The sequence below is a fragment of the Felis catus genome, chromosome C2, assembly GCF_018350175.1.
Source record: "Felis catus isolate Fca126 chromosome C2, F.catus_Fca126_mat1.0, whole genome shotgun sequence".
Lineage (NCBI taxonomy): Eukaryota > Metazoa > Chordata > Mammalia > Carnivora > Felidae > Felis > Felis catus.
The window spans coordinates 59,600,985-59,615,212 of NC_058376.1; the positions used below are offsets into that span (position 1 = coordinate 59,600,985).

At 52.5% G+C, this 14,228-nt stretch overlaps 1 protein-coding gene across 1 annotated transcript in view; it reads left to right on the forward strand.

The window, feature by feature from the left end:
• The window catches only part of BOC (BOC cell adhesion associated, oncogene regulated), a gene marked incomplete at its 5' end in the record, with an annotated part of 35,754 nt that overhangs the window by 13,943 nt on the left and 7,583 nt on the right, over positions 1-14,228 (forward strand). The window contains 8 exons of the mRNA XM_023260140.2: positions 3,004-3,150; positions 4,958-5,101; positions 7,001-7,294; positions 7,678-7,950; positions 9,065-9,372; positions 12,685-12,844; positions 13,280-13,390; positions 13,906-14,112. Coding sequence (XP_023115908.1) covers positions 3,004-3,150; positions 4,958-5,101; positions 7,001-7,294; positions 7,678-7,950; positions 9,065-9,372; positions 12,685-12,844; positions 13,280-13,390; positions 13,906-14,112 — 1,644 coding nt within the window. The remainder of the gene's footprint in view (positions 1-3,003; positions 3,151-4,957; positions 5,102-7,000; positions 7,295-7,677; positions 7,951-9,064; positions 9,373-12,684; positions 12,845-13,279; positions 13,391-13,905; positions 14,113-14,228) is intronic.

Consider the following 14,228-nt stretch of genomic DNA (forward strand, 5'->3'; position numbering starts at 1 on the left):
ATCGGAACAGAGGGGCTGTCTGGCCACATGGCTGACCGGTGCCCAGCTTTGCGCCTTCCCCACCGCACAGCCTTCTGTCTCCGACTTAGCAATTGTCACAGGGTGCAGAAGGAGCCAAGAGGGACTGAAGGAGGGGGTGGGGGGGCGTATGTTTTCTAGTATTGGGTCAGTGAGGTGGGTGCACGGAGGAGGACGTGAGCTGTGCCTGGATAAACTCTCAGTTACAATGGTAAGAGCCTGGGCCATTAACGTGGAGATGGCGTTCTGGTGCCAAACTCCTTTCTTGTAAAATGATCTGTTTAAGTATATTCTTGCTTGAGGCAAATTTCCTTGGAATGAAATAAAGAAGAGGAGGAGGAGGAGGAGGAAGAGGAGGAGGAAAAAAACTCAATCTCTTGGTGGAGTAGTTTTAGATTTACTTTTTGATGACAGAATTTTCCAGATGCCCCTGAGCTGACAGTCGCTCACAGCTCTCTTTGTGGAGATCCTCCTGACTTGGCAGGTACAGCACGCACTGTGCCGAGGAGGATTAAGGCTTTTGCATTGTTTAAGTGCATTGCTTTTGAAAAGCAGTTAGTAATATTTAGCCAGAACACACTGCGCCCAGGCCATCCACCCCTTCCCGTAGTCCGTATCTCCTTCCTCTCCGAGAAAAAAACACATCCGCTGTTTTGGCTGACAAGCTCAGCCAGGACTGGGCTACATAATTTTGGGGGTCTAATGCAAAATGAAAATGTGGGGTCTTTTGTGCAAACATTAAGAATTTGAAGACGGTGATGGCAGAGCATTGAGCCAAGTGCTGGCCCCTTCCAGGCTCAGAGCCACATTCAGCTATACAGATGGCAGTCCCATGAAGCGGGCCTGGGGCTCAACCTTTCAAATTGTTCATTCAGTTAACGAGGATTTGTAGGGAATTTGCTGTATCCTGCATACTGTGCAGTGGGGCTTAGGGCTGGGGCGTGGAGTGCAAAATTAATAGGCTGCCCCTTAGGAATTTCCAATTTAGCTGGAGTCAGATATCACATATACAAAATTAAATAATGATGAGAAAATTCTTTAACAGCCCCAAAGGCTCTACACCCACCCAAAGGAAGGAATCCTTGAGTGAGAGCTCCCCTTGACCCATGCACCTCACTTGAGGCGTTTACTTACCCCAGAAAGTAAAAGGGGGCAGTAGAAATCAATCAGGCAGTCTGCCTTTGCTTTTGTCACCCGCTTGTGAACAGAATGTATTTCCTACTCCACATTCATGAGACTTATGTCACATCTTTTCTGTGACTCTGGAAGTGACCTCTTAAGAAACATTCTATTTTAAAAATAGCCATACTTTGATAAAAGTTTGGCCCATAAGTAGAGAGAAGATTTATAGAAAATTTGTTGTGCTAGGACTTTGTCCTTGAGCTTGTAGTATAGGTGAAACACAACTAGGAAAGTTGAGTTCATAGGCAACATAAATGGGTATCTGGTACCTGATTTGAGGGTCCCAGTTTCTAAGATAGTCCCTCATTTGGTCATTCAGCATTTACTGAGCATCTAATGAGATCAGGCCCTGCGTAGGTTTAGACTTGGCCCCTGCCCCTGAAAAGTCCTAGTGTTATAATCAGAGGGACAGTGATCCTTTCATAGAAATGAAAGGGCTTTCCTGTCCTGGCACAGCTTGCCTAAGAGCTTCTGGCAAGTTCCATCAGGTGGGAAACCTTCTGACCTCACTACGTGCCTTGATCACTGTGCTCTCCTGTAGTGACAGTAGTTTGTTTTGGGTAACTAACCGCCTTTTCTGTGAGAAACCTGACTCCCACCTGCTCCCGTCACCTTCTTGCCTTCTCTGGGTCTCCAGGGAAAACAACACAGGCAAGTGGAGTCTTGCAGTGGAGTTGCGGTAAAAGCTCTGCGGGTGTCCGCTCTCAGGAGCTCACAGAATTTGGTGTAGACAGCAGAGAGGGTGCCTCCAGGGCTAAGTAGCTCCACGAAGGAGTGTTTGGGTAAATAGTCTCATCTTTCTTATCTTATGTCTTCTCTTCAATTCAGCTGCAGTCCTGATCAAATAAATTTGGCACGTGGCTTATGGCACAAGTATCCCGTTTTGTTCAGCAACTTCGGTGATTTGGCTCATACAAAGAGAGTTTTGTTGTGTGAACTGTTAGATTGTTTGGGAGACATCCTGCTCTTGTTCCAGATGGATCTCCATCCTCTCCCAGTTTAGATTCCAGTCTTCCCGCCAAGCCAAGTCAGAAGAGACAGCCACCATGCTGCAGACACTGCAGCCTGGCATCAGGACCCTCAGCTGTCCCACATTCCACTGCCGTCAGCTACACTGGGGAGATCCCTCTTTGCCCTAGAAAGCCCTTAGAGCGTCCACAGATCCCCCACCCCTAGTCCCGAGGAAGGATCAGCCGTGACCTGGAGTATAGCTCGTGGGTACCATCAGCCTTCCTGTTATAACCATGGTTGGTAACTAAGCAGAATCTTGGGCCTGTCGCTTTTATTGTGGATGACAAAGAAAAGCCAGGGAACATGACTGAACTGGAAAAAAAGAAATCACAATTCTCTTTCATCGTTCCCTTCAGTCTCCGTTCGCTGAGCTGTGCCAGGGCACTTGTGCCTTGATCATAACCCATCTCCAGCCAAGTTCAGTAGGGCCAGTGGGCTTGGCCAACTTGCCCCCATGTCTCATTGTAACAGAAGAGGCTGGTGAGAGATCAGAATAGGTGAGATATCGCAGGCACCTCCTGATGGAATCCTGTACGTATGTCCCCACCCTCCAGCTTATATATACCAAGTTAAACTCCCATGTAGTAATAAAGGCCACACATTCCATCCTCAAACTCTTACAACAGAAAGCTGGAGGAAGGACTTAAACCACCCCCAGAAAGCCCCCAGCAGGTGAGGCTTCTGCAGCTGTTTCTTGTGACTGAAGACACCAAGGCATCAACCCACCCGGAAATGTCACTTTGTTTCTGTCCTCCATCAGTGCCCAATTGGCACCTTTTCTTCTCTCCACAGATCTCCAGGATTTCAAGTTGGATGTGCAGCATGTGATTGAAGTAGATGAGGGGAACACAGCAGTCATTGCCTGCCACCTTCCTGAGAGCCACCCGAAAGCTCAGGCACGATACAGTGTCAAGCAAGAGTGGCTGGAGGCATCTCGGGGTGAGTGAGCAAGCAGGAGCCCAGAGGCCAAGGCCAGGAGGGAAGCTGACCACCTCCAACTACCACCTCCCAAACCCCCATCCACATGCCAGCAGTCCCCTCCTCACACCGGTCAGTTGTCTTCTATCTTGCTATTTAGCCCTGTAGGATGCTAGACTTCCAAAATGCAGGTCCTCTGCCCTGTTGCGAGGAATCTCTTCATCCTTTGAGGCTCTGGAAGACGTTGCTGAGCTTCCACCATTTGAACAAGACTGTCGGCATAGTGTTCCTTGCCTCCAGGCACACACCGAGAGGTCGCCGGATGAACCCAGCCATTGGTGGAGCTCACCCCCCACCCAGCAGGGGAATCTCTTTAGTGGGACTTGGGTTTTTCCCTCTCCCCATCTTCTCGGTGATGCGGCTGTCTCAGCTGACCTAGCTCCTGCTCAGGCCACGACATACCGGTCCAGGGGGGGCCAAACTTGGGGTCACAGAGTGCCCGTGAGGAGTGGGGATATCTCCTGAGATGAAGTCAGCTACTTTCCATAGCTGACCCTTCACTCAATGCCAGCTAGACCCTACATGACTCAACCCACAGCTCAAAATGTATACCTTTTAAAATATCCTATAGAATTCAAACCTTTTCATCAACTTTTTCTGGTTATGAAGGGAAGATATGTTCCTATATTCTTATAAGGAATGTATATATGTTCACTGCAGAAAATGTAGAAAACCATTTTTTGGAAGGGTAAAACCCCTGATCCTGCCGCTCAGAAATCACTGGAGAGTGCAAGGAATAGAGCAAGACTCTCCTTTGTCCCCAGCGGACACTTGGCAATAGCCCTCTGGAGGAAGCCTGCCCGTTCCATAGGAGGGGTCGAGGCGTTTTCTCTGTCAGGCATTTGCCTAAGCTGCTCTTACCTGGGGCGGCCCAGTGACAGGCAGGCACCAGGCTTAGTGAACCTGGATTTCAGAGACCCCGGGACCACCAGGGCAGGCCACGCCACCAGAAAGCTTAGAGCTGAGGGCCAGTGCTTTGCCTGCCAGGAAGCCGACTGAACACCATCCCCAGCCAGTGGGGTGTCCAGAAGCCGTGAATCTGTCTCCTGCTGAAAGACAGGAAGCCCACCCCCGCGGCCCCTCTGGACCAGAAGCGGACAAAGTGTAGCAGACCCGCGACGCAGAGGGAAGGGTTTCAGTGACATGCGTGGAGCAGGTGGTGGTTGGGAGTGCGAATATTCCTCCCTGGTTGCAGAAATTCAGGAGTGAGGTGGCTTAGAGCTGTGACCATGACAGAGACCCACGGGAAGTCCTATGCATTTCCCTCCTTCCTGGTGGCTTGCAGGAATGATCATCTCCTCACCTGCGTGTGCAGCACGGGCCCTTCAGTCCTTACAGTAGGCTCTGAGGCGGCACATGTCATACCGTTCTACAAATGAGGAAACGGTATCTGAGAGGTCAGTCAGCTTGCCAAGAATCACAGAGTCCACGGCAGATCCAGCGCGTAAGCCCAGGTCTGGCAGACCCCAGACCTTGCTTCGTTTCCACCCTACTCCAGCTCCTTTGAAAGTATAAAGCGTTCTTCCCTAGACCTATGTGCTAACTCAGGGGAGTCCGCCAGCTAGCCAGCTGGTCAGCTAGTTGGTCAGGTTTACTCCTCAGCATTTCTGGCCCACTTGATTTGCAGTTTTGGTGGGAGAACAGCATTTTCAGTGCGGGCCTGTGGGGATTCAGGTATACAGCTCACGGCTCCTGCCCTGCCTGCCCCCCGGGAGGTGCCAGCTGCAGCTTTCTGGACCCAAACTCATCCCGTGTCCCCTTTTCTCAGATAACTACCTGATCATGCCATCAGGAAACCTCCAGATTGTGAACGCGAGCCGGGAGGACGAGGGAACGTACAAGTGTGCTGCCTACAACCCGGTGACCCAAGAAGTGAAAACCTCAGGCTCCAGTGACAGGCTCCGCGTGCGCCGTAAGGGGCAACGGGGTGTCTCGCTGATGGAAGAGGCTGGTCGAGCTGAGGAGGGGGGGGACTCGGGGTGGGCACAGCCTGTGCTCCAGGTCTGTGGTCTGTGCAGTGGGGGTGGGACCTGGGGGGCTGGGACCAGCAGAGCATCCGGGACTCAGAGCGGGGGTCCTCTCCCCACCAGCCGTCCACTCGCGGCCTCCCGTAGACCCTTGCCTCATTCTTGGGGGTGGCTGTGCTTGCTGGTCCCTTTCCCCTGCCCATTGAGAGCTTCCCTTCATTGTGGGACTTTCATAGCAGGGATCTGTTGGGGCGTGTCTGCTGGGGCAGGACGGCCTGGTGCTCAGCAGCTGACGGCACGTGCACGGGAGAGATGATGGTGTGCCCGTGCCCATGTGAGGCCACAGGGCCTGCCTGGCACAAGGCCAGGCTGTGCCTACACTGCTGCTCACTGAAGTGTGTCCAGCACCTCACTCTGGGGATGGTCCGTGGAGGCCCACACACTCCCCCAGTCGTATGAGAACAACACTCGCCTTTGCCAAGCATCTCCTGTGTGCCAGGCATTTTTCCAGCCTTCCCGCTTATTCACTGGAGGGACATCTCATGCGGAGTGTGGTCTTAGAGTCAGCACCAGAGGCAGATGTACTGTGAAGCTAAGGAAGCCAAGCTTCAGCACTCCCTCCCTCATGGAGTTTTGTATCTGTAATTTTGCATTCTGTTTCTTTTCATTTTTTTTTTATGTTTTTTTACTTATTTTTGAGAGAGACACAGAGACAGAGTGTGAGCAGGGGAGGGGCAGAGAGGGAGACACAGAATCTGAAGCAGTTCCAGGCTCCGAGCTGTCCGCACAGAGCCCGAAGCAGGTCTCAAACTCCCAAACTGTGAGATCATGACCTGAGCCGAGGTCAGACACTTAACTGACTGAGCCACCCAGGCGCCTACATTCTATTTCTTAAAGAAGGCCTCCCAAGCTCTCAGGTCTTATAAAAGCTGGCTCTCCCCCTGGTTAGCTCATAAAGTAAAATCACACATAGTCCACGTGGAAGAGAGTGGCACATTGGAGAGCAACCAGCCTTCTGATGAGTGCTGTGCGGTTTCTTCCCTAGCATTGAAAAGAGGTCACACCTTCCTTAGCTGAGCAGCCGACAAAGTAGTTGATTTGCTTTGGGGACCTGTAATACTGTGCAAGAAATGCATCTTTTTATTTTTTTTATTTAAAAAAAATTTTTTTTCAACGTTTTTTATTTATTTGTGGGACAGAGAGAGACAGAGCATGAACGGGGGAGGGGCAGAGAGAGAGGGAGACACAGAATCGGAAACAGGCTCCAGGCTCCGAGCCATCAGCCCAGAGCCTGACGCAGGGCTCGAACTCACGGACCGCGAGATCGTGACCTGGCTGAAGTCAGACACTTAACTGACTGCGCCACCCAGGCGCCCCAGAAATGCATCTTTTTAAACAGTGGGTCCTGCTCAGCTCAGTGAGGTGCTCGCACTGTCAGGGACACTGGGAACCGAGACCTCTGAGTGGTGTGTGGGGGTTACCTCGGATCCTTGTCTCCTAGCTCATCCTCGGACTTGGAGTGCACTTTGCTTCTCTGTCTCATCTTTTTCTTTGCCAACATGCGTAGTTCTCCATGCATATGTTGGGTCAGTGCTGCTGCTCCGATATATTACCTCATCTCTTACAATAGCTCTCTGCATAGGCAGGTCCTTGTCTTTGACAAGGAAACCAAGCCCAGGGGAATTCAGTCACTTTATGTAGGTCTCAAGCCCCTGAAGGGCTGTTTGATGCCAAATCCCCAGAGGACTGTTTCCTGGGCCCTGGCTGCCAAAGGCGGGGTGGAGGGGTGCCCCTGCACTGAGTCTTGGTCGCACGCTTTGCTCTTCACTTCCCGGCCCCTCCAGGCTCCGCCGCCGAGGCTGCTCGTATCATCTACCCTCCAGAGGCCCAGACGATCATTGTCACCAAAGGCCAGAGTCTGATCCTGGAGTGCGTGGCCAGTGGGATTCCACCCCCGCGGGTCACCTGGGCCAAGGATGGGTCCAGTGTCGCTGGCTACAATAAGACACGCTTCCTGCTGAGCAACCTCCTCATTGACGCCACCAGTGAGGAGGACTCGGGGACTTACCGCTGCATGGCCGACAATGGGGTCGGGGAGCCTGGGGCAGCAGTCATACTCTACAACGTCCAGGTATTTGGTGAGTGTCTGTTGCAGACTTTCTTCTCCTCAGCCTTCTCTTTGGTCAGTGTGGCCTTTCTAGATGCTCATAACCCTAAGCCCTGGGTAGGGTCATGTGCCTTGTGAGAGGTCCCATGCCCGGTGAGTAATGGAGGAGGAGAGAGATGGAGGTGCTTAGATCCCAGGGTCTAGGTGTATGTGCCTGACCGCCCTCTCCGGTCCCTTTCCGGGCATGACTCTGACAGAAGAGACACAGGACCTTTCCTTCCCTCTATCAACAGTCACAGGGAAGGAGGGAGCCATTCCTGACTGCAGTCCCTCCCCACCCCCCCACCCAGGCCTGTCTGGCCCTAAATGGGAGGACTCAGGCCCTTTGTCACCCCTGCTCCGGTTTCCTGGCAGAGCCCCCTGAGGTCACCATGGAGCTGTCCCAGCTGGTCATCCCATGGGGCCAGAGCGCCAAGCTCACCTGTGAAGTGCGTGGGAACCCCCCGCCATCTGTGCTGTGGCTGAGGAATGCCGTGCCCCTGGCCTCCAGCCAGCGCCTCCGACTGTCCCGCAGGGCCCTGCGGGTGGTCAGCGTAGGGCCTGAGGACGAAGGCGTCTACCAGTGCATGGCTGAGAATGAAGTTGGGAGTGCCCATGCTGTGGTCCAGCTGAGGACCGCCAGGCCAGGTAGGTGTCGCCCAAAAGGCTGGAGGAGATTTCAGCTGAACGTTCACAGAACCCTTTCCTCAAGTGAAATCCAACTTAGAACCCCAGTATTATAAATGAGATAAAAGTGGCTTTTAGTTATGAGTGCAAGTTCACATTAACTTGTTAAAAAGTCAGAGGTGTACATTTTTACTAGTAGAAGTGATCTTACTATTGTATTTTTAAAAATGCTTTAGATCTGTGAGTTGCTAGGTTTCCATGGAATCCAGTTTAACAACCAGTGCTCTAGAGTAAAGAAAAGCAAATCTGCCCCTTTCAGCTTGATCCATTTCAGCTGACACCTACCCTGACTGAGTAGTTACTTACATACTCAGTCTTGGACTAGACGGAGCGGCGGGGCGTGGGGGTAGGGTGCAGAAAGACAACAAAGACCCAGTTTGCTCATCAAGGAGACAAAACTCACCAAGGAAACAATTTGAGGAAAATGTGACAACAAATAATGCTGAATCCTCACCATCAGATGCTAACCGTCTGTGGTTCAGAGGTCAGCTAGAGGAGAAACTAGCGTGGGCACATTCTGCAGATGCTTCCAAAAGGAAGGGTTGCCTGCCCTGGGCTCTCAAGTTCTCAGAGGTGACTTCACAGGTGATTTACAGGTGACTTCACATCTCACATTCCAGGTGGCTGCAGTGGAGTAGGAAAAGGCCCAGAGTGTGTGTGGTGCTAAGACCCCACAGTGAAGGGACATGTCCTTCCCCCAATGTAGGCATGAGAAGGAGGGTGCAGGGTTCCTCAGGAGTAAGGAGAACACCTTCACGCAAGGTGAGGCTAGTCCGTGGGCTCAGGGAAACAAGCAGACGGCAGAGATGCTTGCCTGCTGCCCTGAGCCGTGGCGGGATGCCTGGGCACAAGGCCCAAGCCTGCCCTTCTCTCCCGGCAGGGCAGCAGTACAGTCCTGTCTCCTCCCACAGGGCCCGGCCATGTGTGGACTGGGCCCCTGGTCATCTCAGGCTCCCGCCCCAGGGGTTTCCTCTCTGACTTCTCTCTGCTTCCTCCCTCGAGGCAGCAACTCAGCCCATGACCAAGGGAACCAACATCCTCTTCCTCCGCTTCTCTTTCCTTCCTGGTCCTCCAGGCACGACCCTGAGGCCATGGCGGGATGCTAAGCTGGACACTGCCACACCTCCCATGCCGCCCTCAAGACCTGGAAGCCCTGAGCAGATGCTGAGGGGACACCCAGGGCTCCCCAAACCCCTGACGTCCATGCAGCCAGCTTCCCCACAGTGCGCTAGAGAGAAGGGGCAGGTGGCTCCTGCTGAGGCACCCATCATCCTCAGCTCACCGCGGACTTCCAAGACTGACTCGTACGAGCTGGTGTGGCGGCCTCGGCACGAGGGTGGCAGCCGGGCTCCTATCCTCTACTATGTGGTGAAACACCGCAAGGTATGGTGCCTGATCTCCCCTCCGTGAGGCTGGATGTGGGTTTCTGCCTGCTGGCCACCTCCCCTTGAGTTCCTGCAATCCCTACCGCTGACCTTGACCTTCCTCCACTGAACTTTCCTACCACCTCCCAGGAAACTGGTTGTGATTGAGGCATTTGGGAACCTAAGAGGCCCAGGAAAAAGTCATGTGTGCCCGTTCGGGTTCTCTGTGCACTGGCTTCCCAGGAGCTAACACCACCAGCTTCTCCTCTCTGGGGAGAGTTAACAGTCTCCCTGGTAACCATCACCTGCCCTCCCTTCTTCCCTCTGTCATTTGTTGTTGATGTTGTTTTTTGTTTTGTTTTTTAACCAAAGTAAGCTCCTGTGGGTACATCCCTGCAAGAACTCTGCACGGCAAGCCAGCTCTAAGGCCAGGGAAACAAATATTTGTGAACAAGTGTTTTCTCTGAGGGCTATAAAATACCCCCTCGGTTTTGGGGACTCAACCATGGCTCAGGTTTGACAAGCAGGCGTTTGAGCTGAAAGCACATTGTGTTGTTCAGCTACTTCTCTTTGACAGAAGGAAGCCTGTCTGGGTAGATGTTTCAGGAGCTGTCAGCAGAGGGAACCTCAGGCCCCGGCAGGGTGTGGGGACAGCCAGCTAGGCCATCCTCTTGGACACAATGCCCTGTGAGGCAGGACAGGGCCCCCAGCCTGCCCCCTTCATTCGAGGCTGAGTGCTCACCTGATGTTACCCCCCCTGGGGAGAAGGACATGAGATTTCCTTTAAGAAAATGTCCTTGAAGAGCATTTCTGTTCATCCCAGGTGTGTGCCTTTTTTTTTTCCCCCTGAGGCCATTAGATGGTAGAAAATTATCGTTCTTAAATGGATTTTTAACAGTGTCCTTTGATGATGTATTATAAATGCTGTATTTTATTATACCTTCATTGTTATTTTTGCTTATTAAAGTGCTATGTGCACTTAGTAGAAAGTATTGAAAACATGTGATTGTGGAACTGAAAGTATTTATCAACTCTTCTCCCCCCGCCAAAACCAACCAACCAACCCACCCAGCCCTGTGTGGTGCGAAGTGTTGGCCACACAGTAGCCATTCCCCTGCCCTGGACCCTGCCGGCAACCTCATTCTGTTCTTTCCCTTCATGACCTTGGGTGAGGACAAGTTCACAGACATACGGGGCCGTCAGAAAGACACCTGAGGCGAAACTGCCTACGAGGTGGGGGTAGGGGGGTAGTTTCTCACTAACCCTTGGCCCCCTGGCCTCTTCGTAGACAGTCAGCAAAGGGGGTGAATACTTGTTTAACAAAAAGCTCATTGTTCAGACCAGGTTATGGGGCAGCCCTGGTCCTAATCCTTGTTTCCCCATGTAACCGGACACCTCCATCTCAGAGTTGTAGACAGAGATCAGGGCAGGCCAAGTGCTCCCGGTCCCCGCTAGACAAGAGCCAGCAATGAGAACAAGAGTCATATTTTTCAGGCCAATAGGTGGCCATGAACCTGCCTCACCAAGGGGCAGGCTGGCAAAGGCGGTGCATGGTGATCCGGAAATGCCAGGCTGAGGCCACCGTCACCCTGTGTGTGTGTGTGTGTGTGTGTGTGTGTGTGTGTGACAGTGACTAATGACCATTCTAGTTCTTATTTTTGTTTCTGAGCCCAGTGGAAGTGTGAGGCCCGTGTTGGGAGGGCCAAGGGAGAAAGGGGCACAGGGAGAGGGAGAGGACCGTGCCCCAACCGGCTCTGGCTTCTGTCAGGCTCCGGCCTGAGGGGCACTGGGGCTGCTAGGTGGATGCCACCAAAGAGAAATGATGTCTCGCAAGCAGTTCCTTTCCTGAGGGACTGACGGGTCTTAAAGATCATCTCACAAGAAAGGACTCTGAAGTGAAAAATCAGTGTTTGGGCTGTGTGTACAACCCCTTCTCTTGCAGGAGATTGGGAATCATTCCTCTCATTTTCACTTTTTCTTGTTCGGGAAGCCGGTTCCATTTCCTGCTGCATCTGCAGACCCTGGGCTACTGTGTTTGGGTTTCCAATACTACTGAGCATTCTCAGTTTGTGAAAACTTCTCCCCTTGGAACAAATCCTGGAAGTCTGACATAAATGAGCCCAGACCATCCCTGTCCCTTGAATAGTAGGTTTTGTTCTACTCTGGAATATTCTGCTTGGGGATTAGGGCTTTTTCTACCAGCTGTTTGATTCTTCAGCAAACCACGGCTTTGGCTTCCAGCAGACTGGGAGATGTGCACAGTTGGCAGTTAAGCCTTTTGTCCTGAGAGGTGGGGTAGGTGAGAGGAAGCGAGCCTGGACTCCTGTATTTTTTTTTTCTTTAAAGAGCTAGAAATGTGGGGCCATTAAAGATCCATACTAGATATAATTCATCCACAGTTTTTAAGTACTAAGAAAGGAGTGAAGGCAGAAGCAGAAGGAGGAGGATTGAAATGGCAGAGACCTACTGAATGGAGGGTGTGGCGAAAGTCCAGAGAAGGGGGCCAGGCATTTGCTGGGAACCTACTGTGTACCAAGTTCACTGCTTGACACTCTATGTAAATTATCTAGTTTAATCTTCAGAATAAGCTGAGAGCTTTTATTTGCCTCGTTTTAGAAATGAAAAGATTAGGGATCAGAGAGGTTAGGGAACTTGCTCAGGGTTACACAGCTGGTAAGAGACATAACCGGGACTTAAACCCAAGATTTCCTGGCTCCCAGACTCTTTTTCTTTCTAGGAAGAGTTACATGTGATTATGAATGTGCTCTCTGGAGTCAAGTCACAGTTTCTGTACTCACTAGTGTTGTGGCCTTAGGCAAATTGCTCTCCAAGCCTTAGCTTTCGTGAAGCGGGAACAAAACTAACACCTGTCTCTTGGGCTGTTGTCATGAAAGCACTTTATAGGGTACATAGTAAACACTCATCAGACAAAACTCTTTCTATTGGTACTGCGGCTTTTATCATCATTATCGTCATCCCATAGTATGAAGAGACTGTGTTTATTTGGTTTAAATAGAGCAAGGAGAAAGAAAGTTAAATGTGGAGGTTTTCCGAAATACAGAGAGGAGGTCTTTGGAGAAACTCAGCAATGTCAGGCCTTTTGACCCTCCCCACCAAGTGTTCTTTGACGGGCCGGTTAGCTGAGGGACCAGGGAGCTGACCTCGCTGTCCCAGAGCTGGCAGGACCAGCTTACGCCCTGCACAAACCCAGCCCATTCTCCTTCCCTGCCTCCTGCCCTGTTGGACTCCATTCTGCTTCTTATGTGAACCATAGCCACCGGTAGCTCCAGGCTGAGATGCCAGTGCTGAAACCAGCTACCTTCTCCAGCAGGTCACAAACTCCTCTGACAACTGGACTGTCTCCAGCATTGCAGCCAACCAGCACCGCCTGACCCTCACCAGACTTGACCCTGGGAGCTTGTATGAAGTGGAGATGGCAGCTTACAACTGTGCAGGGGAAGGCCAGACAGCCATGGTCACCTTCCGAACTGGTGAGGGTCAGATGTTGCCCCCAGCTTGGGGGTTTGTGGGCCTGAGCAAATCCTGCCAGGCTCAGGTGAGAAGCCCTGCTCACCTTGCCCCACTAGTCACCTTGAACTTTATCTTCCTTTCAACTGTTGCTTCACCTTGGTTTGTGAGCCCAGGCTGAGGGTCCCAGCTCTCATGAGGAGAGCCGCCAGCTGGCCTCTCTGCCCTGCTCCCCACCCCACCCCCCCACCCCGCCAACACACACGCTAGGGTCAGGCACAATACCATGATGGTTAGGCAGAGCTAGGAATCAGTCCACACAGCCGGTGTCCTATATTATTTGTATCACCCTGCCAGATCCCCACCCCCCTGCAAAGTCTCAGGCAGAAAGAACTGTCTGGAAAGGGACACCTAATCCACCCTCTCCCACTCGCTGGTCTCCACCTACTTCCATCCAGGACGGCGGCCCAAACCTGAAATCATGGCCAGCAAGGAGCAGCAGATACAGAGAGACGACCCTGGAGCCAGCCCCCAAAGCAGCAGCCAGCCAGACCACGGCCGCCTCTCTCGTAAGCCCCCCCCCCCCCCCCGAGTTGGCGTCTCAGGGGGGCGGGGTGAGCAGCAGTCAGAACTGGAAGCAGGTTCACTCCCTCCCAAGGTTCTTTGTTGCAGGCGGAATGGGGTCTTGTTCTGCGGGTCTGGGAGGCCTTGTGACGTTTTCCTGGAATCTCCCCAGCCAACCCCAAGAGAAAACGTAGATTGGAGTTTTTCAAGTAAAACGTAGTCTGACATGGGGAGGGAGCACTGGCCCTGTGGGTCCAGAGAATACAGAATGGAGAGCAGCTGACTTTCGGTCCTCCGCACTCTGACACTGCAGAAGCATGGCTTCTAGGGGTTCTAGCTGAAGGACTTCTGGGAGAGGGTGACCCAGGTAGCCCTGGAAGATCTGATGTAGCCGCCAGAGGGCAAGGGCTGGGAGGAGAAATAGGTCCCAGTCACGAGCAGGCTGAGTCCTGTCACAGTACATCACCTTATCGTGTCCCTCCTCCTGCTTCCCTCCTCCCTCGTGTCTGGTTTCCTCTAGCCCCAGAAGCCCCTGACAGGCCCACTATCTCCATGGCCTCTGAGACATCTGTGTATGTGACCTGGATTCCCCGTGGGAATGGTGGCTTCCCAATCCAGTCCTTCCGTGTAGAGTACAAGAAGCTAAAGAAAGTGGGGGACTGGATTCTGGCCACCAGCGCCATCCCTCCTTCCCGGCTCTCGGTGGAGATCACTGGTCTAGAGAAAGGTAGGGGTCCGGCCACTGTCCTACCTGGTCTCCTAGTCGTCCCCCACCACTCGGAGGAGGGTCAGAGCTTTGGAGGCTCTACTCTGTGCTGGTCCTCCACCTGCTATCTTGCTCAC